At 49.1% G+C, this 25,639-nt stretch overlaps 1 protein-coding gene across 1 annotated transcript; it reads left to right on the forward strand.

Annotated features, from left to right (window-relative positions):
* The first annotated feature begins 19,141 nt into the window (after positions 1-19,141).
* On the forward strand, positions 19,142-24,489 carry vgll2a (vestigial-like family member 2a). Its single transcript, XM_076013025.1, has 4 exons — positions 19,142-19,357; positions 20,647-20,920; positions 22,427-22,927; positions 24,314-24,489. The coding sequence occupies exons 1-4, from the start codon at positions 19,280-19,282 to the stop codon at positions 24,355-24,357; spliced, it is 897 nt and encodes a 298-aa protein (XP_075869140.1). The 5' UTR covers positions 19,142-19,279; the 3' UTR covers positions 24,358-24,489.
* The last annotated feature ends 1,150 nt before the right edge of the window (positions 24,490-25,639 follow it).

The raw sequence follows: 25,639 nt of genomic DNA on the forward strand, positions 1-25,639 counted from the left end.
GTGTGTGTGTGTGTGTGTGTGTGTGTGTGTGTGCGTGCACTGAACGTAAGGTACCCATATGAACCTGCAACAGAGCTGCACACCTGAGGACTGACACTGGTTGTGATACAGGACGACGTATTTATTTGTATAAAACAAACGAGGATAAATGAGTAAACTCGCTGAAAGAGTGGCACATTGGGCTTTGATGCAGGTTTTCCATCATTTATGTGTACATGAAAAATTTTCAAACATGGAATTTGCCTTCCGTGCCAGCGGGAATTCCTGAGATTTCAAGTCTGAATTGTAGCAGGTGCACGCTTGGGTCAGAATGCGAACCAGACCAATCGGCGTCCTTTGAGGAGAAAAGGGGCGGAGCTAACAGCTCGCTCGCACCGGACACACGAGACAGCGCGAGGCGAGGAGTGAGAGCCGTCTGCAGCCGAAGCAGATGGGATGCCATAAAAGGGGCGGAGCCAGATGGGAGGTGACGTCGGGGGTCGGCCCGCTGCCGACAAACAGCAGTAAAACACTCCAACCCGCTGCCGCCTGTCGCACACCACCAGCTCCCTCAGTGAAAGTCTCCGGACTGCAACCGGCTGTGTGCGGTGCTGATGGAAGTGTTCATTCAGTCTGTTGACATTCAAAGGAGGCTTGTAGAAAATAATAAATTCCGGCTCGTTTGCAACTCCGTCCACGGCCTTTTGCACTTTTGCCCCCATGTTGAAACCACCCCCCCCCCCCCAACCCCCCCGACGGTTTACAACTTCCTCATCAGACACAAGGAGTACAAACAAGGACATATGGTGGGGTACGGATGAAGAAGTGATGAAATGAAAAGAGCGAAACATCCCTGAAATATCTTTTATTTGTAATTTCTCCCGCGTTGCTGCCGAGTTGATGATGTGTCTGCAGCAGCGGGCAACTGCAAAAGCAGGGTGAGTGTCTTCTAATTTTGTTCATGTAAAAAAAAATCTGCTGCATCAAGGTGACAAATGTATTTAGAACTTTGGGAATGTCTGAAAATTAAAAAAAAAAAAAAAAAAGAGAGACAATTACTATTATTACAATTAGTTCCTTTAAATGACGTATTTTTTCAAATTCAAGTGATCTCGCTGTGTGTTTTTCTTAATCTTCCCGGCCACCAAAATATTTTATTAAAGATAATCTCCATCCAACACAACACCCCCCCCCAACCCTCCCCCCATAAAAACCACAAAAGGCCTCACAATACAGTGTGGAGATAAGCAAATGAAACACACACACAAAAAAAAAAAATAGAATACATTTTATTTCTTATCTCTGTATTTAAGCAAAAGAATGAATCGAATTAGCCGCTGCTAAAACACACAGTCGACTAATAGCAGTTTTTTTTTCTCTTCCCTTTTTTTCAATACATTATCTCCCCTGGAGGAAAAAAATCCATGTCAGGTGCTCCTGCCGAGACGCAGGGACAGATGGCGGCGTGTGTAATGATTACAGGATCCCCACGTTAAAATACTTTAATTACTGAGTCAATAACGGCTCCCAACAATGGCCGCAGCGTCGGCGTAAAAACAACAGAAGGCGGAAGACAAACTTTGGGCCAATGTTTAACCAGAACTTGAACTGACGCAGCCTCCAGGAGCCCGAGGCTCCGTCTGTGCCCCCCCCCCCCCCCCCCCCCCCCAGGAAGGAGGTTGTTTCCGCCCGTCGCCGGACACGAGGGCCTCAGACGGGACAAAAGATGGAGCTTCCTGCCTCCACAGAGCAATGTAAATGCATGGGAATAGTTCAGATTATTTCCAGAGGAAGCCCTGTACATTTTGGCAAACACACCCTCGGGTTGATGATGTGCGTGATTTAAAAGTTGTTTTGTGCAACTTAAATATTTTACTCAAGAAACTGCTTTCTAAACAAATGGTTGAATTATAAAAAATGACCCGAGCAAAACACCAAAAAATAATTTGACTGGTTGGGCTTTGATTTCCATCATTTCTCTTGATTTCATAAATGGACAAATAGGTCAACACCATAAAAAAAAATAAATAAATAAAACTGACTGACTGAGCTTTATTAACCACGGATGACTCATAATGTCACACAAGTGGTTACACAAATAGAATACAAATTTATGTAACAGTTTGAAATATATCCCCACCTGCATCAGATGACTGTCGACAGTGTGGCTATCAAGAAATTAAAAATAAATAAATAAATAAAAAGCAGGCAGGTTTAACTTTTATTATCATCATTCGTACATACAAAGGGAGAAGCAAACGCAGAACGGAAGGTCTCAGAATGTCCATTAGAGGGCAGCAGACTTGCATCCTGTGGAGGGAGGGAGAGGTGGGTTTGGAGGTGGAGAAGGCGGAGGAGGGGGAGGAGGAGGAGGAGGAGGAGGAGGAGTAGGAGGAGGAGGAGTAAGTGTGGAGGGGGGGCAAGCGCATTTAATCAGGAGTTGATTGGTTTACGGGAAATGTCTGAAAAGTCAAGGTCTCCTCGCGCCATTTCCATCTATTCAGCGTCATTATGGATTTTCCAGCGTGTCCGTTTTGTGCCGCTAAACGCTCGACGGCGGCAGTGAGGTCGAACGAGCGCGACTTCCCTCGCCTCGCGCTATAATTACATCCAAAAGTCCTGCGGATTTCAAAAAAGCACCTCGCCCATTCAATTCCCGCCGCCACCACGGGCAATTAACGCTGCTCCGTCAGGTGCGAGTTCTGTGAAAAGGAGGAAACGTGCGTGGAAGTAAGTCCGGTTTCATAAGTCCGGTTTCATGTGACACTGAACTCTTGCAAAATTAACTGATTTTTATTGTTTTGTTTAATGCTTCAAATTTACAATAACATTTCACATCAATTTAAAAATTTTAATTCAAAAAATTAAAATATTAAAGCTTAGAAAAAAAAAAAAAAAGCGACTGAAATTTGATATTGAGAATCTCTACTTTTTTTTTTTTTTAATTTCCGTAATCTTTTTTTTTTTTTTTCCTCCCCTCAGCAGCAGCTCCACGAATAACAAACTCCCACGAATAACCAACTCCCCACGACTCGGCGGCTCGCACTCGGATCAAGTGCGCCACTTGTCTGGTTATTGTTTCACCGGAGGTCAGTGCCAAGACGACTGCACGAGTGGCAACGGAGAGGCACTCAAGACGCCGACGCTAAATCCTCCATTCACCGCGAGGAACCCAGTTGTTTTTTTATCTTGACCCGGCAGATAAAAACAACGACGAGCGAGTCAAATTAAATCATCGTCACACTCGCGAGGAAAATTGTTCCGTAAACTACCAAAGCACACGCGGACAGAAAGGTGTGAGAGATGCGTGCGGAAGCCGCAGCTGGAATGTCCTGGAAAAGTAGCGCGTGATGAAGCGGCGCAAGTGTGACGCATCGCTAAAAGTCTCATTAAATGCTACGCTAACGCAGGGTTAGCTTTCATTATTGGCCTCTAGTGTTAGCACAGTGTGAGCTGCCAGTGGCCACTTGCCGTGCATCTCACGCTTAGGCCATCAGCGACGTCATATTTAGTCCCTCCTAAAGGAATCCGTGCAGAACCACGCTAACGCATGACATCACCTTTCATGGAGGCGACCTGGTTGAGCAAAACCCGGAGGTCCCGGATCATTGAAATCATCATTAAGACTAAGAGGAAGTGAGGCAACTGATGCCGTCAAAACTCCGATCACAGAAATTCAGCGTAAGGCCCAGCTAGCCAGCTAGCTAGCTAGCTAGCTGGCTAGCTGAGATCCGATTGGCTGTCACAACTGACTGAGGCGCGTCCACTTACAGCGGACGGGGAGCCTCCTGTGTTTTCTAAGTATGGTTGGGCCGGCCGGCAGAGACGGCGTGCAAGATAACCAACAATTGTTTCTTCCTCTTGGTTCTCACATCCAACTTGGCAAAGTTAGTCAGTTGGCATCTTGTCAGATCCTTACACTTATGTATTGGCTTGGAAGTTCTGAGTATTGTGCAGAGGATGTGAACCCGTGAGTACAATGCAGCGACCATGACTGCGTTAGACGAAATAGAAGGAAGGCCGCTCACTTCACGCGTGGTCGTCTTCAGTTTCCTTGAAAACTGTGTGAATATAAGAAAAGAAACTTTCCCTTCAAAATAAACTTTGTTTCTCCTGATTTTCTTTGGGTTTTTTTTTTTTGTTTTTTTTTGTTTTTTCAAACTTCAGCAAACCTTCATCTCAGAGTTGTGCTTTTGTACTTCAATTTTTATCGTCAAGTGACACGCGTGGAGGGAAGGCGTGTGGGGGCGGGGCCGCGTCGACAGAAAGCCATGAAGAAACGACGGCTGGAGTCTGAGAGCGAGCGAGTGAGCGAGCGAGCGAGTAATAGAGCGAGCGAGCGGCTCGGCGCGCACACTTTGCAAACGGGAACGCATTCCTGCCGCGTGAAAGAAACAAACTATTCTCCGCCAGTCAAGCACGTCCGCCGAGGGGATGAAAAGATCGCACAAAAGACTTTTTCTTCTTTCTCTCACTTTCCTTATCAGACTCTCTCCCGACTCGGCTCACCTTGGCAAAGACCGGCAGGCGTCGACGGGACTCTCGTCGCGTCTTCGGCGTCGCCTCAATGGTCGATGTTGAAATTTAATTTCACTTTAAAATGGCGGGCGGCGCTCTGCCCTTCAGCCGCCTGTCCCTCACTTCGCTCCTCCACTTCTGCTTTTTTTTTTTTTTTGCGGCCTTGAGGGTATTTTATGTATTCGCAGTTCTCGCTCTTTTTTTTTTTTTTTTCTCCAATCTCCCCCCCCCCCCACAGCCCCCCCCCCCTCCTCCACGCTCCCCTTTTTTCCCATCCTGAAGTGCGTATTAAGTGGATGAATGTTTTTTTTTTTGAGACATAAAGCGCAGGATATGTTGAGGGAAAAAAAAAAAACACCTCACGTACGACTTCTCAATGCAACAACAACAACAAAAAAAATAGTCTGAAGAAAATTGTCTACTTGATTAATTTATCGCTGAAGCACTCTTGTCAAAAAAAAAAAAAAACGTTAAACACTGCGCCGAGGCTCCTGCCACGGAGACGAGCGACGCTGAAAAGCAGAGCGAATGCGGTCGTGCGCCTGCCGGCCGGCCGGCCGCTTTGTTTAACACGACTTCCCCGGTGAATGGATGTTTCATCGCTTCATTCTCTCCAAGAAGAAAGGGCAAATGAATGCCGCCTCAAGGTAAACAAGACTCTCCAAGACGGAACAGAAGAAAAGTTATAGAGACCATGAGCCATTCTTCCCACCGCCGGCCCATTTACATTCCCTGTATTGAGTTGTTTTCTTTTAAAACCGCCAAGGTAAAAGCTTCTTTTTTTATTATTATTATTATTATTATTATTATTATTATTTGAGAGATTTGTTGTACGTTTTCTTTGACAGTGAACCTCTAATAGCAAAGTTTTCTATTGTTATTATTCTGCGTGGATGTAGCCTTCCGCTAAGTTACTGTAGCCTTCCGCTAAGTTACTGTAGCCTTCCGCTAAGTTACTGTAGCCTTCCGCTATGTTACTGTAGCCTTCCGCTAAGTTACTGTAGCCATTTATTTGAATCGTGTTGCTCGGTGTCGGCGTCGTTTCCCAACCCGATCATTTTGTTCAAAAAAAGAAACTGCTGAGACAGTTTTGCGGAGCAACGCTCCATGTTTACAATGGGCGCTAATCCAGCAGGCTTGCTAGCTTTGCCCCCGCTGCCCCGCCTGCGCTATCAGTCACAATGAAAAATATTGCGGCGAAAATTTCCTAATATTTTAACAAAACAGATTTATTCACACTAATCGATTTTTTTTTTGTTTTTAACAACACGACCAAGGTTAGCTTTCATCAGCGTGCTAACCCGCGCGCTACTGTGAAAATCTGCAACAGCAAGCTAACATCTGCAACAGCGAGTGTTGCTGCACTCAAGATGGGTCGTGGTCTCCAGACCACTTTTTAAAGGTCTCGGTCTCATCTCGAACCCGTACTCCTACTCCGCCTTGCCTCTCGGGCTGGACGCTCTCGGGATTTTGGAGTCGAGACTCGGCCAACACTGCAGTAGCTGCGTTTCCATGACCGCTAGAATTGCGCAAAACCTAAATATTGCAGTAAAAAACACTTGAACTTGGGAAAAACCTCAAAAGGTCTCATGAGGTGGTTTTTCAGACGTATCCATATGGAGGTCTATCGCAAAAGTGTCATGGAAACACTTTTTTCACACGTACACGTCAGCGGACGTGGCGCACTTCTTTTCTTTTTTCTTCTTATTTTCCTTTGAGGTACAAAGTCTCCGTCTCGTCTTGACGTCGAACTCCAAATGTCTTCCTGGTCTTGACGTTGTCTTGACCTCGGTTGGTGAGTTTTTTTTTTTTTTTTTTTTCACCGCAGACGGTAGTAAAACCATCCAGCAGGTGTATTTTTGACATTTGTACATGAGGCCACGGCCAACCGAAATGTCTGGTGGGGAAAGCAGGAGAGGTTGAGTGTGAGGCCGGGGAATTGTAAAGAGCGGAGAGTGGAGCATTTAGCGCTCGTCCTCCTTTCATGGCGCTCCGCAAGTCCACCCGGCGAGGCCGAGTGAAAAGATCGACTTTTCATTCCACATTCCGCCACATCGACCACCGGGTAGAGCGCTGGTGTGTACGCGGAGCGCACCGCGCGCACACACACACACACACACACACACACACACACACACACACACACACACACACACCGAGGAACACATTTAACGCCGTCTCTCATGTTCGTCCGTCCGTCCGGCGGAAAACTTTTCAAGTTCACTTCATTCTTTTCCTGCTTTCTCTTCCCGCCGCTCGCCGTTCCCTCCCCCCCCCCCGCCCCTTCTCCTTCCTCCTCCTCTGGCGTTCTCGCCGTCCCACGGGCTTTTCGCTGAGAAAGGAACCGGTGCCATTCAGGCGGAGTCAGAGTGGCGTGGCCTCTCCTCGAGTGGAGCAGTCGCTCGTCTTCAGCTTTGGCTTCTTCTTTGCATCCTCCCCAACCACACAACACTGGAACTGTCTCACCAGAGGTTCGCCCCGGTCTCCTGCTGCCTCCTGGCTAATTCTTAGCTATTTTTTTGTTTATTTATTTATTTATTTATTATTATTTTTTTTTACCTGCTTCTCAGTGGAGGGTTTCTTTTTTTCAGGGTCCTGTATTTCTTTCTTTTCTTTCTTTCTTTTTTTCTCATCCCCAAACACTATGAGCGGCCTTAGAACTGATGCGATACCCCCCCCCCCCATCCCCCCCACACACACACACTAATACACTGTTATGATTATATGAATGCAAGAATGGGGAAAATGTTTGAGGATTCACTTAAGCGATTACCAAGCAATTCCAAGGGCGCCGAGGGTCCCCCCCGTTACCGCCCCCCCCCGCCCCCCACCACTCCCGACCCCCCCCACCCCCACTGTTGTTTGCGGCGCTTTCACAGCTCGGCAGACAATCCTTTCTCTTTTGTGGAGCCGCGTCCCTTGAACCTTGAGCAAATTGTTCCTGTTTTGTTAACGCCACTCCATGTATCAGAAATACATTTCAGCTGGCGCCGCTAATGGACGCTGAGCTCGGCCAAACTCACCGCGGAGAAAGAAAAAGTATACAAAAAAATAAATAAATAAAATGAAGCAACTTTTTTCAAGAACCACCCACCCCCAGCCCCCACCCCCACCCCCCCACTGCGCCGAGAGGATTTCCTTTTAGCTTGAATCGCTTCAGAAAATGAAAGAAGCGAGTCATCTTCTGATTCATTTCTTTCTTTATTTCTTTATCTTCCGTCATTATTGTTCGCCGGCCTTGAGGGAGACAACGGCCGTGTTTTTCCCGGAGGAGGGAAGAGGCCACTCGCTCGCGGCTCCCTGAAGAGCCGCAGGCCTCGTCGGCAACTTCTCGCCGAGCAACGTCTGAAAAGCACCAGCTCGCCGAGGAGCGGGGAGACCTTCCCGTGCTTTCTGCTCTCCGCCAGATGTAAATAAAGCTTTTCTGGTGCTCGGGAGCGAACTGACTTGGCGCTAATGTGTTTGTGAGCGCAGGTGGTGGCGGCGGCGGCGGCGGGAGGTTTGCGGGAGGAACAGCCTTGAGCCGCCCTGAGTGTCGCGCTTAAAGTGAATTTAAAGAAATGCACGATCCCAGTGGCCTAAAAAAAAAAATATCTATTAAAAATGTTCTTCCTCACCTCGACGCGGCTGTAAAATATTTATCCATTGATTATTTTTGCTTTGGAGCCGTAAAATTTCCTGCAGCTCTCGCATTGGAAAAAAGCGCTTCTGCGGTCTAAAGTCTAAAGTACTTCCTGTTCATCCGACAGCGTTCTTCTAATTGTCTATATCATATTGTCAACACGCTTGTCGTCACTGTTGTATTTTTTTTTTTTTTTGCAGTTTCACACACACACACACACACACACACACACACACATGAATGCAGCGCTTTGAATAGAAAAAGAAAATAAAAAATCACCCTGGGCCAGAAAAAAAGAAAAAAAATTTGCTCAATTTCCACAAAAAGCCGCCGTCTGTTGTCTGCACTGTAATTGTGCTTGTTGCGATGTGACCAAGCAAGTTTGCAGACGACGGAGGAGGAGAACATTTTTTTTATTTTTTACCAAATAAATTTTCTTTTTCTCCCTTTTTTCTCTTTTCCGATCAATGTGCGTCGTGCTCAGGTATTTAATTTGATGTTTTTATTTGACAAACCAGACAGACAGACAGACAGACTCCCCTGGACCCGAGTCTGTGTGTCTGTCTGTCTGTCTGTCTGTCTGCGGCCTGAATAAAGGGCTATTCTGTATTTGCGTCTTGTCGCCGTCGTCTCCAGCCGCTCCTTCTTCTCTGACCTTCTATTGTGAGTTGCTTGGAGACTGGCAGAAAAGGAGTGCTGCTGCTGCTGCTGCTGCTGCTGCTGCTGCTGCTGCTGCTGCTGTTGCTGCTGCTGCTGCTGGCCACCTCCTCACACCACACACCTCCACTGCCTCCCCTCCCCCCCACACCCCATCATAATGCACCCCCAACCCACCGTCGCTGTCCTGTTTACCTCCGTCCATCTAACTCCTCCACCCTCTTTGTCTTCACCTTCCCTTTACCCCCCCCCCCCCTTCCCTCCCTGCTCCCCTCCCCCCCCCCTCGCAGATATCAAACATGCTCTCACTGTCTTCTTGTATTCACTGCACCCAGTCATCCCTCCATACAACAGTGGCCGTGTCTGGGTAATAGGGTACACACACACACACACACACACACACACACACACACACACACACACACACACGCTACCTTTTATTCACAGCTTCTCCATTGTGGCGTCTCTCTCCCATTCACAGGGATACGAGGCATTGGCCTTGAGGTAGATGGATGTGTGTGAGACCTTCTTTTCATTCCCCCCCCCCCCCCCATTTTTTCATATTTATTTTATTTTTTCATATTTTTTTGGTTGGCCCACGGTAAACATTTGATTCCAGTGTGTGCGCGCGCCTGTTTATGAGCGCTCAAAACAATCAACCTAAATTGAGTCTTTACAAGTAAAAGAGAGGAAGAATAACGCAGAGTTCAATTGATCACCCACCACGTACCCACACACACACACACACACACACACACACACACTTCCGAGTGAGTGTCCGCCAGCGTTTGTGTACCAATACAAGCAGTGGCTGTATAGCGCAAATTGATTGATTCCCATTTGTCCGTCGCCTGTTTTGCACCTGTGTTGCCGGGGATGAATGGCAGCCGTGTGTCACATGCTGATCTTTCTCCTCTTAACAAGCCAATTTATTAGCTGCCTCCCGGGTCCTTGGTGAATGTGGCTCTTTTCATTAGCCAGCCAGCCTCTCCTTTCCTCCACCTCCACTCCCCCCCCCCCCCCCCGCCCCCCCATTCAAAGAAAACCTTATACGTGAAACGAACCCCTCCCCCCCCCCCCCGCACGCGCGCGCGCTCTGCCCCCCCCACCCTGAAACCCTTATTATAAAGCCCCCCCCCCCCCCCAAAAAAAAAAATAAAAGCGAGCAAATGAGGCGGCGTCTTGCTTCAGACAAAGGCGAGAAGGGTGAAGATGATTCTGCTTCTTCTTTTTAAATTAACGAGCAAGAGGAGATACAGTTGACGAGACGCCGCTAATTAAGAGCATCCTGAGGCGGTGGCGAGGTCAGGCGGGGGACCCGGGGCGGCGGCACCGCCGTCAGTGTTGGCTCTGCGCGCGCGCGTGTGTGTGTGTGTGTGTGTGGGTTGGGGGGTGGGTGGGACAAAAAAAAAAAAAAAAGAAGAAGAAGAAGAAGGAAAAAAAAAAAAAGCATTTTGTCAGTTAAGCAGGCGAGGCTGCAGAAAAAGGAGCCGAGCTGAAATGCGAGAAATGTTCATCAAATGCTCTGCTTTTGCCCTGCATAATTACCAGTTTGCTGCCATTTGAATGGCCGGGATGACTTCTCGCCCGCCGCCGACCGCCCGCCCGCCCGCCCGCCCGCCTCCCTCTGGCTCCTGGGCAACGGAATATATTCCCCCCCCCCACCCCCCACCCCCCACCCTCCATCCATCAGTGAGTGTTCCGCCACCGACACACACTCTGACACCTGGCAAGAGGAATGCGGCCGACGGGCTCGTCTGCCTTTTCTTCCTCGCCGGCCGTTCAGCTAATCAAGCGCAGGTTAGGCAGCAGGAATGACGGCTGGCTGGTTGGATGGGTGGCCAGCGGGCGGGGGGGCGGGGGAGGGGGGTGTGGTGGAGATATAAAGCAGGACGGCTGATTAAAAATCATTTCTCGCCTCTAATCTGACAAGGGGGAAAAAAAAGAAAAGAGCAGCCCCTTAATGAGCTTGATTAGCTTAATTAGTGGCTCACCCCCCCCCTCCCCCCCATCCCCCTCTCCTCCTCCTCCTCCTCCAGCGAGCGGGTTTGTGGTCAAACAGCCTCGTTAGCGACGCGCAACAAGTTTGGAAATAAACAAAGTGAGCAAATGGGCCAAGAGCCGTCTGTTCCGGCGAGGGTAAAATGGACTGGACAGGTGGATGAGGAGGCCGGATCAGAACCCGATGGGTTGCTGCACCGGGCTTCTCACCTTCTTCTTCTTCTTCCGCACCTTCATGTGCAATATTTATTCAGCCACACCGAGTCAAACCCTTTTTCTGGCTCTTAACCGATGCCTTTTCCCTGTTAGTCTTGCAGTTTATTGAATATAAAGACGCAGAGTGTGTTTAGGAGCGCAGCCTTACGCAACGTTTGCCCTTTATGTGCTTTCAACGACAAGAATTCCAATGTAGCAGCTTGAACCTGTTTTTTTAAACTTGTGGCAGTCAATCTCTATTCTGTTCTATTCTAAATAATAAATTGAATGAAACTCTTTCTCCATATTTCTCTCTGAATCTCCTTTGCAGGTTCCGTGCCCGGTTGTTCGGTTCGTCTTTATTCACCACACGTCACTGCTGCTTGCCTGACACCAACTCTGGCATGGATGGCGGATGAAGCCAAGTGGCCTGGGATGGCAGGAGGTGAGCGTCCAACCCGGCTGGGGCGGTTGTCCAGTCGTTGAGTGACATTTCGCACGCTGTCAGTGAGCGGCACGTCGACCTGCAGCCTCCTAGGCACAGCTTCAGAATGCCAGGGATACGCCAATGAAAACAGGAAGTGGGATCCCAAATGGAGGGTGAGATCGCGTCGTGTTGTGTTGTGGTGTTGTGGCGGTGTTGTCGTCGCGTCGTGTTGTGGTGTTGCCGTGACCAAGCGCCACTGTGTCGCTGCTTTGGCTGGAGGCCAGAAGCTGCAGCGACTCGGCCAGAAGTTGGGAAGTGAGTGAATTCTGTCTGAATGAGGACAAACCCTGTTGCACGTCTTTGTGTAAACCTTCACATGACCTCGGCTACACACACACACACACACACACACACACACACACACACACTCAGGGCCAGGTTTCAGCGAGTGCCGTGTCTAACTTGGGGTCCAGCAGCCACATGACTCATGATTCATGAGGACATTCATAGAGCTGTCAGACTGGAGGCAGGTGTGTGTGCACGCACACACACGCACACACACACACACACGCACACGCACACGGACAAGCAAACACTAGCACATGCTCACACAAAAATAGAGAGAGCAGGGGACTGATCTCATCTGTAAACACTGTAAGATGGTGGCAAGAGGAGTCACATGACCAAGACTTAGACACACACACACACACACACACACACGCATGCACACGGTATCCTACATAGTGAAAAGAAACCTGATCAAGTGGATGAAGCCGCAGTGTCGTATTAGAACGTGTGACTGGTGCTGCTGACAGACTCCTCCCCCCGCCCCCCTCCTCACCCCCCCCCCCTCACCCTCCTGGTGGCGGCGGCGGTCTGCCTCTGTTGCCACATTTGTTTCTGCTTCCAGAGCGCTCGGGGTCACATGATGCCACCTGATCGCGGCCCGACACATTTAAAGCAGCGCTGCAGCTTCTCGGGTTTCCGCAGCAAAACACACAAGCGTTGTTGACACCTGGAGGGGAAAAGAACAACAACAGCAAAAAAAAATGAAATAAAAAAAAACACACTGTTCAAAGCAAAGCCGTGAGCTCCAGACGACTGAATTTGCACCTCGCGAAATGAGTCGGGTGATAAACCGGCTGAACGTCAGCGTTGACGTACAAAATTGACACGAAAGAAAAAGAAAAAAAAAACGGTGGCGCTAACAGGAAAATGTTCCATGCTGCCGGTGTGGAGCAGTAGCAGCAGTAGTAGCAGCAGTAACAGCAGTAGCAGTAGTAGCAGCAGCAGCAGTAGTAGCAGCAGTAGCAGAAGCAGCAGCAGTAGCAGCAGTAACAGCAGTAACAGCAGCAGCAGCAGAAGCAGTAACAGCAGCAGCAGCAGCAGTAACAGCAGTAACAGCAGCAGTAACAGCAGTAACAGCAGCAGTAACAGCAGCAGCAGCAGCAGTAACAGCAGTAACAGCAGCAGTAACAGCAGTAACAGCAGCAGCAGCAGCAGTAACAGCAGTAACAGCAGTAGTAGCAGCAGTAACAGCAGTAGCAGCAGCAGCAGCAGTAACAGCAGTAGCAGCAGCAGCAGCAGTAGCAGCAGTAACAGCAGTAACAGCAGCAGCAGCAGAAGCAGTAACAGCAGCAGTAGCAGCAGCAGCAGTAACAGCAGTAACAGCAGCAGCAGTAGCAGCAGCAGCAGCAGCAGCAGCAGTCGCAGCAGTAGCAACAGCAGCAGTAGCAGCAGTAACAGCAGCAGTAACAGCAACAGCAGCAGCAGCAGCAGCAGCAGTCGCAGCAGTAGCAACAGCAGCAGTAGCAGCAGTAACAGCAGCAGTAGCAGCAGCAGCAGCAGCAGCAGTCGCAGCAGTAGCAGCAGCAGCAGCAGCAGCAGCAGTAACAGCAGCAGTAGCAGCAGCAGCAGCAGCAGTCGCAGCAGTAGCAACAGCAGCAGTAGCAGCAGTAGCAGCAGCAGTAGCAGCAGCAGCAGCAGCAGCAGTCGCAGCAGTAGCAGCAGCAGCAGCAGCAGCAGCCCTCCCCTGCTCTGGACATTTCTGCATGTCTGGTCCCTAAAAGGCTGGGCGAGGTCTTTAGCGTCCCCGTGTGACATCACAAAGGGGCTGCTTTTTGTACCACCTCCGAAGAGTCAAACGAGTGAAGAAAAGAAGCAAAAAGGAGGAACTGGGAGCAGGAAGCGGCGGTCGTGTCAGCGACGCGTCCACGATCCTTCGCTCCTCGTTCGTCATCACTGTCCTGTAAAATGAACAAACTTCTCCTTTTATTTTTAAGAAGCAGCCTTTCAGTCAGAGGAGGGAGGAGGCGCTGCAGCGACACTCTGGCGGTATCAAACATGAAGAAGCGGCCTTGACAGGCAGCCCAGTCCAGCGTGACATGAATTTCCTCGCTTGTCGGATTTCACGCGTGTTAAGTGTCGCTCTGTGTGGGAACCTTGCGGACGTGAACCCCCGCACCCCCCCCCCCCGACCACCACCACCACCACCACCTTCACCACCCCCGTCCGTCCCCAGCGCAGCAATCTGCCTGCTGATCAGCGTCGAGCTGTGAATTCCAGGCCGGCTCGGCAGCAGCAGCAGCAGCAGCAGCAGCAGCAGCAGCAGCAGCAGCAGCTCCAGAATTCCTGCTTTGCTCCTGCTTTTGATTCAGGAATTCCGCATCAAGCAGGACGACGAGTCAGTGGGACGTCCACAGTGCAGCAGTGTGTTCAACTATTTTAGGCTAAGATTGTCTGATTTGTCGTTTTTTTTTTCCTGCATCACGACTTTGTGGAAAACGGGAAGTACAAGAGCTAGTTCAATTTTCACCAGAAAAGGATTTGATGTCAGAAATTGCCTGATTTGATTACAATTATTTCCTCCAGTCGCCACGTTATTGGCTTAAATTGATGCTGGGGTCAAAGGTCACTTCTGGACCTTCCCAAACTGTTCAGTAGCTCCTCGTCCTCTCGCTCGCCTTTTATTTTGCCGTTTAGCCGGAAAATATTCCTCGCATTTCTCCCGACTTGGCAGCACTTCAAGCTCAGTGCGCCGGCCTGAGGGCCGCAGCCTGAGGGCCGCAGCCCGACGGCGACGGCGGCGGTGACAGCCGACGAGAGGAAGAGCCGGGAGCGAAGATTCCCGGGATTCCCGCCGCCGCATAGCAGCCGCGCCACGCAGTGTTTCTGCAGCTTGTTAAGAGCGGATGCCAGGCGCGGTTTGCGCCCGTGTATATTTTCATTTGGGCCGCATGCCGGCCGCAGCGCGGCGGTAAGCGGAGCGGCGAGCTGCGCGTCGGCGGCATTCATGCTTTGCACTTGAGCGCGATGAGAGAAAACATTCATTAGCGGATCTCATTTACATTGCTGGGCCAGAGGGGGCGGCGTGGAGGCGAGCAGGAGGGGGGGGAGAGGAGACGGACCCAGGGTCTGCAATTAACACGCAACACGTGCACACACACACACACACACACACACACACACACACACACACACACACACACAAGTGGCAGCTGTAAACAGTAAATTGTTGGGATTCAGCGCTCTCACTTTCTGCAGCCTGCGGAATGCCGCACCGATAGCTTAGCGCCATTATACTGGGAATTCAGCGGCAGAGAATCTCCACTGTGCCTTTAAATGAAGGAGATAAATGAAAGGAACAACACGTGAGTTTTAAATCAAATGACAGATAATAGACAGAGGAGTCGAAGCTGAGGAGAAATATTCCGTCTCGACTGCAGGAGCTCAGCGGCGCTGCACATGTTGTGTGTGTGTCACTGTGTGTGTGTGTGTGTGAGTGTTGGTCCGAGTGTGTTTGTCCGGCCCGGCACCTCTTCTCCTAGTATGGTCACTATGATGCCAAGCTGTCGCTCAGGGAGCCTTTGGTGGAAATTAACGAGCGACAGCCAAGGGCAAAGGAGAGGAGACAGCTGGGCCTGTCAGCAGCCGCCAGGGGCCGAGGGCCCGGCAGCCAGGGGCCCGAGGAGGAGGAGGAGGAGGAGGGGGAGGGGGAGGAGGTTGGAGGTTGGGGGAGGAAGAGGAGGAGGAGGTGGGGGGGGGAGGAGGAGGAGGAGGAGGAGGAGGTGGTAACGATGTGATCATGCAACCTGAAGGTTCCTCTTGTTTCTCACTCAGCCTCTTCGTTCATTTAATGAAGTCACAACCTCACTGGAAGCCCCTTAATTCTAAATATGTGGCACGGGACAATTTTGATTGTGCAAGATTAATAATTTTACTTTTTACACACACACACACACACACACACACACACACACACACACACATATATATATATATATACACATTTTTTTTAATTGGCGGTGCAGAAATTTTTTTTCCTGTTTTTCTTTCTTACTCGTTGTTGACTGACGGCTTTGGCTTGACGGCGCCCCTCGCTGGTTGCGTTGAATAGTTTCACCGCCGCCGCAGACTGACGTGCGTCTCGCCGGTGTTTGTTCATTCTTTGCCGATTTTCTGGCCAATTAGTGCTCAAAGTTAAACACTCGTGCTGATGCAAAGCAGCTGCCGGAGCCACCAAACGCAGCAGAGGCATTGAAACGCCGGCATGCAGGGATTTGTTCAGTTGTCGTCCCTTTTATTTGTAGGATTGGTTTTAAGCTGAAGGATTGGTGTGATTCAAGGAAAAAAAAAAACAAAATCATCTCTTCGAAAGCTTGCTTAAAGATTTGCCGGAGTCATCAGCCGCGGTCCGGCCCACACACTGTGCTCGCCCCAGGATTGGCCGGGACGGCCGCTGTCCTGCAAACGGCCTCATTAATGTCTTCAGCTCGCTTGCAGATGCTGCCAGTGAGGCCGCGGCCGCCCCACCGGTGGATTGCGGGTCAAGTTCACCGGGCTAAACTTTACGACGGCGGCCGATTCACTTCCAGCAGCCCCGCATCGCTGGGATTGTTTTGTTTTTTTTTCCCCTCGCTCTCGAGGATGCCGCTGGTTCTCTTCGACTCTGCAGAAAATACCAAACCACATTTCCCCCCCTCCCCCCCCTCCCTTTTCATAAGCAAATGAAATTTGTGGTGTTTCCGCGATCATATCAGAATCTGATATCTCGTAACGAACAAATTCCTAAAATCTCACCCTAGAGCTCGGCCTAGTCTGCAGAGAGGAAGATTGAAGAGTATTTTTATGCAAGCTATTCTATCTATTTTTTGCTATTAGTGAAATGACCAGTTGGTTGTTTTAACCAGCACAAGCTTTGAATAATTTTAATGAGACGTTTGGCTACAATAATGAGTTTGTGGATCAAATATTCCAGTGTCTTCCATTTGATTTTATTTCAAATATTTCTCTGGATTTATTCCAAAAACTAAATATTTTCTTTTCTTTTTATTCCATTCTGTTTCTCACATTTGAACATTACAGACCTCACTCATCTTTTTCACAGGGACACCTGGCAGAATCGGCGGCTGCCAAACACACACTTTTTTTTTCTCGGTTTGCTTGTTTTAATTTACAGAAATTTAAAAACCGTCACGCAAAGTTCATAATAGATTTGAACGCCGCTCTGCTTGACTCTGTAAAAGGAAAAAATGGTAATTTCATCTGGGATGAATAATAAACTGGCCGCTAATGTTCCAATAAATCCAGTGAAGTGGTTGTCAGGCGTGTCCAAAGAGCTGCTGCTGCTGCTGCTGCTGCTGCTGCTGCTGCTGCTGATGATGATGATGAATGGAGTAGTGTGAGGAAGACCTGGACACACAACCCCATTGTTTCTTTGTGCGACAGGTGTGTGTGTGTGTGTGTGTGTGTGTGTGTGTGTGTGTGTGTGTGTGTGTGTGTGTGTGTGTGTGTGTGTGTGTGTGTGTGTGTGCTTGGCACGAGCTGCTGTCGCAGTTGTATTTCATTTTTGTGCTGTTGGTCCGTTTCAGTTTCAGAGTCAAACAGTTGAGACGACTTTAGAAACGACAACACTTGTTGTTACAATGTTACACAAAAAAAACCCCACCACACTGCAAATGAAGACACACACACACACACACACACACACACACACACACACACTAGGAGGTACTGACGCGCTCTGAACCTGAGAACATGCGACCGAGGTGCAGCTGTTCACTCACATCATCGCCTCGCAGCGAGAAGGTTGCGAGTTTGATTCCCAGCACCAGTTCACGGTGAGGGGAGGGGGGGCGGGGGGGAGGTGGCCCAGGAGTCGAACCCGCAACCCTCCTGCTTGGAGGTCGCGGAGCCGCAAATGAAAAGGCGCTGAAGACGGCGGCGGCGAGGCGACGCTCTTTGTGCCGACGCGGCCTTCCCTCGCCGACGCACCCGCAATTCATTTCCTGCCGACGCTCCTGGAGGCTGCAGGAGCGTCGGGCTGCCGGTCCCCCTGATTGAAAATTCCTGCTTGAAGCTCGGCCGGCCTCAACCATCCCCGCCGATCGATGGCGCCCGGCGCGGCCGCCAGATGAACCGAGCTGCTCCTCAATGGACGCTTATTCTGGGCTCTTTAATAGTTTCTCTCAGCCACTTGTGGCCAGGAACAGGTGTGCTGGTTGGAGGGGGAGGGGTGCGGGGGGTGGGGGGTGGGGTGGCAAAAGGACGGGTGAATGCCACCACCATGGGGAGAAGAAAAAAGATGTTGGAGGCAATTGTTGGAAGTGGAATTGAAAAAAAGAAAAGAATTGGAAATGTTTGTTGTTGTTGATGTTGGAGCTGCAAGGAGCCGACGGTGAACCGAGCGACTCCTGATAGCCCACTGAGATATCAGAGACATTGTTGCACATCTATCATGTTTTCGCCACACACTCTACGCTACGTTGTGTCGTGTGAACTTCTTGGTCGGAGGAAACTCAACCGGTCTCTCCCCTTTTCATCAACGCTAGAAGTCCGAGATTGATGGATTGATAGACTCGAGTTTATTAGCTTTGTTTTGGCTGCTTGCTAACAGTTTGCCGGTGACCTCTGACCCCCAACGACGGGCCCAAACTGGGAGCAAACTATTTGACCTTTTGGCCCCCCAGCATTCGGGAGGCCGCTGTGGAATTGTGGGACCTCACATCATCACATTCCACTCATTGGCCCTATCTGATATGTTTACTCATTCAATTAGCGCTAAATGCCACTTGTGAAATTCTTTAAGTGCGGCGTCGAGCGCTTCATGCCCTGCAAACGGCTTCCTTGTGTTGCTGCATCTAAGAGTCCAGTGACGGCTAGGAAACTTTTTTGTTGTTGTTTTGGTGCTTGTTGCTTCTGTTTGTGTTGTTGTTGTTGTTGTTGTTGTTTTCTTTGGATTGCGTGAACAGCGTTTGTCTGAGATGTCTGTGTTGTTTTCAGTTTGCAACACTTGAATCAAGACTTTATCAAAATGCTGCTTGTTCTACTGATGGTCTGTAACCTGGCGGCGGAGCTGCGTGTTCCTGTCAAATTCCAAACAAAAAGCTCAACTGACGGCGACAAAGTTTCACCTTTACTTTTAATTTGGCCGCCGTCTGACGCGCCAACATCGGGTCGCTTGGAGGAGGAGCTTGTGTTCTGCAACCAGGCCAGCAGGAGGCGATCAAGCCGTTACGGTCACGTGCGACATTAACACATGATAAATATTTTTCAGACCACCAACAAGGTCGATCTGGATCTACTTTATGATTCCCCCAGGATCTCTGGCCTCTGATTGGTGGACGAGGGAAGGCGTCAGCCGAGGTTGGAACGTGCGGCTGCTGCTGCTGGTGGTGGGGGGGGTGGAGAGCGGAGAGGGTGGGGTGGTGGGGGGGCTCCCTTCAGTGCGCCAGGCCGCAGTCCGGCGCGTTAAAAGCGCAGAGCAGCAGCGCGGGGTCCTCCTCCAGCTGTCCGTCCGCACTGCGCCCTTCCCCGCCCGGATTAATGATTCCTCCGCGGCCCGACTCGGCGCTCGGCTCCGCTCCGTGACTCGCACCGCCATGAGCTGCCTGGATGTGATGTACCAAGTGTTTGGTCCTCAGCCCTACTTCAGCTCCTACGGCCCCTATCACCACCAGGTAGGACTTGGTTTCTGCCTGGAACGACTTTATTGCGCTGAAATTTCACGCTGCGTTACGGGGGGGGTGGGGGGGGAGAAAAATAAATAAAAAAAATACTCCGTGTTGCACAGTGAGGCGTCTTGATCGTTCAAACCTTTTCTGATACCTCATTTAACATCGTGGAAGAATCTTACTTTTTTTTATTATTATTATTAACGCGCTTTTAACCGGGACTTCCAAAGGTTGTTTGTTTTTCCTTTCTTTTTTGCGCTCGGAAGGATCCGCTGCGTAAAGCTTTACGCACGAGACAACTTCAGAACTTTTTTTTTTTTTTTTTTTTGTAACGGACGGATTCAACTTTTTCTTCCCAACCTTTTTAAAGCTAAACCACAGTAAACGGATTACATTTCTCTTGCTGTAAAAGTGGAGAAACTGTGAAGTGGAAATGAAAGTTAAAGGCAGCGCTGTCTCAGTTTTAAGCCTCAACTGCGTTTGTTTGTTTTGTTCGTCGAGGAAAGTTTTTCTTTTTATATTTCACAACTAAATTTTATGTCCAAATTATTATTATTATTATTTTTAAAGACAATTAATGAGTTTCTTATTGAATCATTGATCTAGTCTCCAGTCATTTAAGACTGTAATATTTTTTTCCTGATCATTATGATTGTGACTGTCCGTGAAAAAAAAAAATTCTCACTGTCACACCAGGGTCCGTGGTTTGGTCGTGCGAGAGTGTTTTCTGCGGGACTTGGAAAGGAAGAATTCTCTTTAAAAAAAAAAAAAAAAAGAAGAAGAAGAAGAAGAAAGAAAAGAAAACCCTCTCAGTCAACATCCGGGCATTTCTCACATAGAGCCTAAAACTCACTTTGTGCTCAACATGATCAGACAAAAATTCTGCTCTTAACAAAAAACAGTTGACGGTTAAATTTTTGTTGTATTCACCTGAGACATTTTCTGGGTCCAGAAGCAGCTGTTTGTTAAAAGTGGGGAAATGAGTCAATTTCTCTTAAAGCCTGCAATTCGTGTGGCAAAAAATATTTAAAAGGAAAAAAAAAAAAGGGTCAAGCGCAAGTTTGAACAGGGAGAAAAGAACATAGGTGATGGAAAAAAAAACAAAACAATATAGTACCATAAACATATCATCCCACATACCATCATATAAATGCTATAATCCATCATTTACAGTACATAAATGACGTCATCAATATTCTGGGCTCCCGATGCGTTTCTAAAAACTGGATCCATATAAAAACACGCAGGTGATCATTTCAACACTGGTGCTCCTCCTCTGCTTTTCCCTCCTCCAGAAACTGGCCTTGTACTCCAAGATGCAGGACGGCCAGGACGGAAGTGGCAGCGGCGGCGGCGGCGGCCGGCTCGGCCCTCCCGCCCACCCGCCCATCAAGGAGGAGGAGGACAAGGAGCTGCCGCCGGGCGCCGAGTACCTGAGCTCCCGCTGCGTCCTCTTCACCTACTTCCAGGGAGACATCAGCGCCGTGGTGGACGAGCACTTCAGCCGAGCCCTGAGCCACACGGCGGCGGTGGCGTACCCCCCCTCCGGCAGCCACAAGGCCGTAAGAGGTGTGTGTGTGTGTGTGTGTGCGTGAGAGAGTGTTTGTCATTGTGGAGGTGTGTGTTCAGGCTGTATTGTGGTAAAAGGAGAAAAGGAAGAGAAATATTATTTTCCTCTATAAAAAAAAAAAAAAAAATCTCAGAATCCATTTTCCTGCTGTAAGCCTGTGAGTGTTTTTGTTTTAGTGCAGGATTCTAAATTATCAGAGTTTTGTTTTTTTTTCATTTTGAATTTTCATTCATCTATTTTGCACTTTTTTGACCCAGTGTGTTTTTTTTTCTTCGAGCAGCGGCAGCTCTGGATTTTTTTTTTTTTTTTTTTTTTTATCGTTTTTTTTTTATCGAGTCTCAAAATAAATTGTCGTTGAATGAAAATCAAACCTGAATTTTCAGCGCTGCGGGGTTTTTAAGTACCCACTGAAGGGTAAAGAAAGAAAAGAGAAACGCCACTGACGGCCGTGGCTGTCAGGGACGGTGAAGTGGATCTTTCTCTCCGTCACGTTTCCTCCAGGTTCCTTAAACTCTGCCGGGAAATCCAGGATGCTTGAATAAATCAGATTGTTCAGACGTTTCTGTTTAAATCAGGGACGAGACAAACCGCTGTTCACAATGACCAAGTTCTCAAACAAGAACCAATTTAGATTTTTTTTTTATTTTTTTTTTTTTATTTAGAGTGCAAGTGTCAGTGCCAGTTTTTATAGGATGTTCAGTCGACATCTTGTTTGCAGGTTAAGCTGAACCAGCCTTCTGGATTTATTTATTTTTTATTGCATGGTAAAAGAAAAAAAAAAAAAAAAAAAAGGTTTCTTCACATTTCGGCTACGCGTCGGATATAGTTTGACATTTCCAGTTGTGTATCAGCAGCTGTCAAATGATCAAAATATTTTAAATTGATTCGACCTTCGTGAATTTTAAGACGTTTTTTTTTCCGAGGGAAATTTTATTTTTTTGCTGCAACATTCCAGATAATGGAAAATGTTTAAAGCAACCAAAGGCTGCGTCGATGTTCTTTCATGATTCAGCGTGCAGCATTGATAAAGAGTAATGTGCATGGAATGGAATGAAAAGTATATATCGAGATGCATGTTTTCAGTCAGTGAAGGTATAAATTACTGATGTGCCATAATTTGACAATAATTATATTTTAAATCTGCATAAACAGCAGCTCTGTATTGGAGGCAGCCGCTATGTTGTGGTTATGATCATGTGATTTAAAAAAAAAAATTTTTTTTAGTGACCTTCATTGTCAAAGCTGGTGGAAGAAAAATTAAAAAAGGATTGAAATTGACGTTGTTTGCGAGACACTTTGTGACCACTAGATGTCGCTAAATCTTACCCACTTGGACTTTAGGGGGGAAAAAATGACTCCAATCCTGTTTTTCCGTCATTTTTCTTCGATGAAAATGAATCCAGTTTGACTCTGTGGATCTCCTCGTGCAGGACGGTGGTAACTCTCTCTCTCTCTCTCTCTCCCTCTCTCTCCCTCTCTCTCTCTCTCTCTCTCTCTGTGTCCAGACGGCTCGTTCCCAATGAGCCAGCGCAGTTTCCCTCCGTCCTTCTGGAACAGCTCCTACCAGCCGTCGGTCTCCTCCGCCCTGGGCAGCGCCCTCTCCGCCCCCCACGCCGACCTGCCCTTCCCCGGAGACCCCTACTCCTCCCTGCACAGCCACCTGCACCAGTCCAGCCCGGACGCCTGGCACCCGTCCCACCCGCACCACCACCACCACCCGCACCACCACCCGCACCACCACCACTACTCGCTAGGCGGCGCCACCTCGGCGTACCCGCGCCCGGGGGTCCACGACGTGTACGGGCCGGCGTTCGACCCGCGCTACGGCTCCCTGCTGGTGCCGTCGGTGCGGCCGCACCACCGGCTGGCGGCCGGCAGCTCGGTGCCGGGGCCCAGCGCCTCGCCCTGCGACCTGGCGGGGAAGGGCGAGTCGGGGACGGGCTCGGGATGGAGCGGCGCCTTCACGGGCGCCGGCGCCGAGATCGGACTCAACATGGACACAGCAGGTATCCTTGGTTTCTCGCTCCAAGAGGCTTCGTGAGGAAGGAACGCGTCGTCGTTGACCGTGCTCGATTGTATCTAGAATTTAGTTTCGTCAGGTTGCTTCGCCACGGTGTGCGATTATTCATTCATTCGGCTGCTCTCGGGTGTCAGGCATCAGCTCGTCCAGCGCTGGGCCAAACCTTTTGACTGGTGGGGCCACAATAGCTTGTGAAATTTGACAGAGGGGCTGGAGCAGCAGCAGATGGATGGAGCGTTTTTGGTGAACCACCTCATAGGAGGAAAAAAAACATACAGTATCATGGGATATGTTGCTTTCATGTCAATTGAAAATGAGCAAAAGCAAAGTTGCAACAAAATGTGTCTTTGACGCCCCACGAAATGCAGCTATTTTATGACTTACTGAATATTAATATCATTTCTTCAAGTTCAGTGGGCCGGGTTTAAAAGCCTAACGGGCCACATATGGACCCCGAGCCGTAGTTTTGCCCACGCCTCGGCTCGTCAGTTAGACTTTGAAGGAACTTTGTGTTGAAAAGAAAACAAAGAAGAATTTAACAGCAATTAGCTGCGAATGAACGGTTTTAAAGGGAAAGTAGAACCCAGTAGAAAAATGTCACCTGCGACTTTGTCAATAAAGTCACTCCAGGCTCCACCTGCTGGAGTCTTTGGAGGGAAAACCCGCACTAAATGGCAGACACAGTGTTTCCAACGTGTGTTAGGCACGTGTCTGGAAGTCTCAGTGTTCTCATTTGTCTCAAACGGCTCCATCGAGGTCATTTTCTTTTGTCGTCCTCTGGAAAATCTGAGCTAAAGTCGCGCTGACGCGCCGCCGGGGCCCGCCGTCCTCACCGGGCTCAGCATCAGTGGATGTTTTGGCCAAGAACACAACGTTAAAGTTGTGTTTCTCTGCTGTTCACGCGTGTCGTGCTCCCCTCTGTGAAACCCCAGGATGGCTGCACGGGGCAGAAAAATGTCACCGTGGAGAAAAAAATGATCAATTTTGGGGCAAACTGTCGCTTTTAAAGGAAAACGGAACACATTTCCGTTTTCCTCCTTTTCTTTCTCCGTTTTTTTTTCTGGCCTCAGATCAACTTACCACAAGTGCTTTAAAGCAACAAAGCGGCCGTCAGTCGGCACCTTCACACCAGCTGTCAGCTTCTCCTCTCCGTCCCTCTTTCATTCCTGCGCGCTGCCTTCAGGCGTTTCCTCCTCCTCCTCCTCCACCCCCACCCCCCCCACCCCACCCCCTACTGCTGCTACGTTTACCGACAACACGTTTTTTTGCACTTCTCCTGCTTCTTCTTCTCCTCTTTTCCTAATCTCCCTCCTTTTTTCCCTCTCTCCCTCCCTCTGTCTTCCTGCCCTGATCTTCCGTCCTGTCCTCTCAGGTCTGCAGGCGCAGGAGAAGAGCAAGGACTTGTATTGGTTTTAGAGACTGCTGACCTCTGCTGACCTCCACGCTGCTACTCCTCTTGCACCTCCACCTCCTTCTCCCGCTCCTCTCCTTCAGCTCTAGCATTTTTCTCTCCCCGCCCCACCCCTCTCCTCCCCCACTCTTCCAAGTCGCTGCTCTGCTCCGTCGCTGCTGTTGCTGCTGCTGAGATGTTGCGCTGTAACGGGCTTCTGGTCTGATTGCAGCCCGGTGTTACGGCGGACTTTGCAGCAACGGCAGCTAAAAGAAAAAAAAAAAAAAAAAAAGTGCTGCGCGTGGATGCAAAGACTTAGACTAAGACTAAGACTTAAAAGAAGAAAAGCGAGAGGCGGAAGAACTCTTCTGACACAGGCACGGAGGGATGGAGGGAGGGACGGAGGGACCGAAGGACAACATTAACGATTTGGAGGGAAGTCAAAAGAATTGAAAACAAAGAAGAAAAAAAAAAGCCCAGAGAACTCTTGGGACGGAGAGACGGACAGAGACACATGTGTTCCCAAAGGCTGGGAAGACTTGGCAGGTTCCTTCCTGGCCGGACAACTGGGCTGCAGACGGCGCTGGGAGTGTTATGGCTGGACGGGAGGCGGCCGCTGCAGCCGTGTGAGAGACGCAGGAGAGCCGGAGACGCCTGGACTCCCTGTGAACGTGACGCTGTAAAGTTTAATTTAAATGCTTTTTCACTTTGGTGTTTCTTTTTTTTTTCTTCTTCTTCTTCTTCATTGTCGTTGTTCTAAAGTCAATATTTAAAGGGCCCCGGTTCATTAGGTTCAGCGGCATCTAGTGGTAAGGCGGCATATTGCGAGGAAAGTGTGTTCATCTGTATTTTTTTATTTTTTTTTCTTGCTTTCTTTTGTTTCGTGTTTTGCGAAGCAGCTGCGATGTTTCTGCTGGTTGGGCGCCGCGACACGGCCGCCCGCCTGGTCACGACCGGACCTGCTCTCCATGTAAATATCGAAGCTCGTTAGGAGCAAAAAGGAAAAACACGACGGCAGATATTTATTTTCTTTATCTGAATCTAAAAACAGATTCTTTGTTTTTTTTTGTAGTTTTATTGTCAAATTCCCATTTCACGCCTGCTGTTTCTCGTTACTTCTGTGCCGCCTGATTCCGAACTGTGTAAGAACTCTTGAGCAGCTGCTGTGAAGCTGGACACCAGACCAGCGCTGGTGGACTGAAGTTCACCGCTGGCGTGACGGACAAAAGAAAATGTGCTGATGATTCAGGAGTTTTGTCTTTTCTGTATGTTTCCGAGCTCGGCTTGACTTTGCCTGCAGTGCTTCAC

Source organism: Nelusetta ayraudi, unplaced genomic scaffold (assembly GCF_046127955.1).
Source record: "Nelusetta ayraudi isolate G7.1 ecotype Tasmania unplaced genomic scaffold, CSIRO-AGI_Nayr_v1 ptg000140l, whole genome shotgun sequence".
In the NCBI taxonomy this organism is placed as follows: domain Eukaryota; kingdom Metazoa; phylum Chordata; class Actinopteri; order Tetraodontiformes; family Monacanthidae; genus Nelusetta; species Nelusetta ayraudi.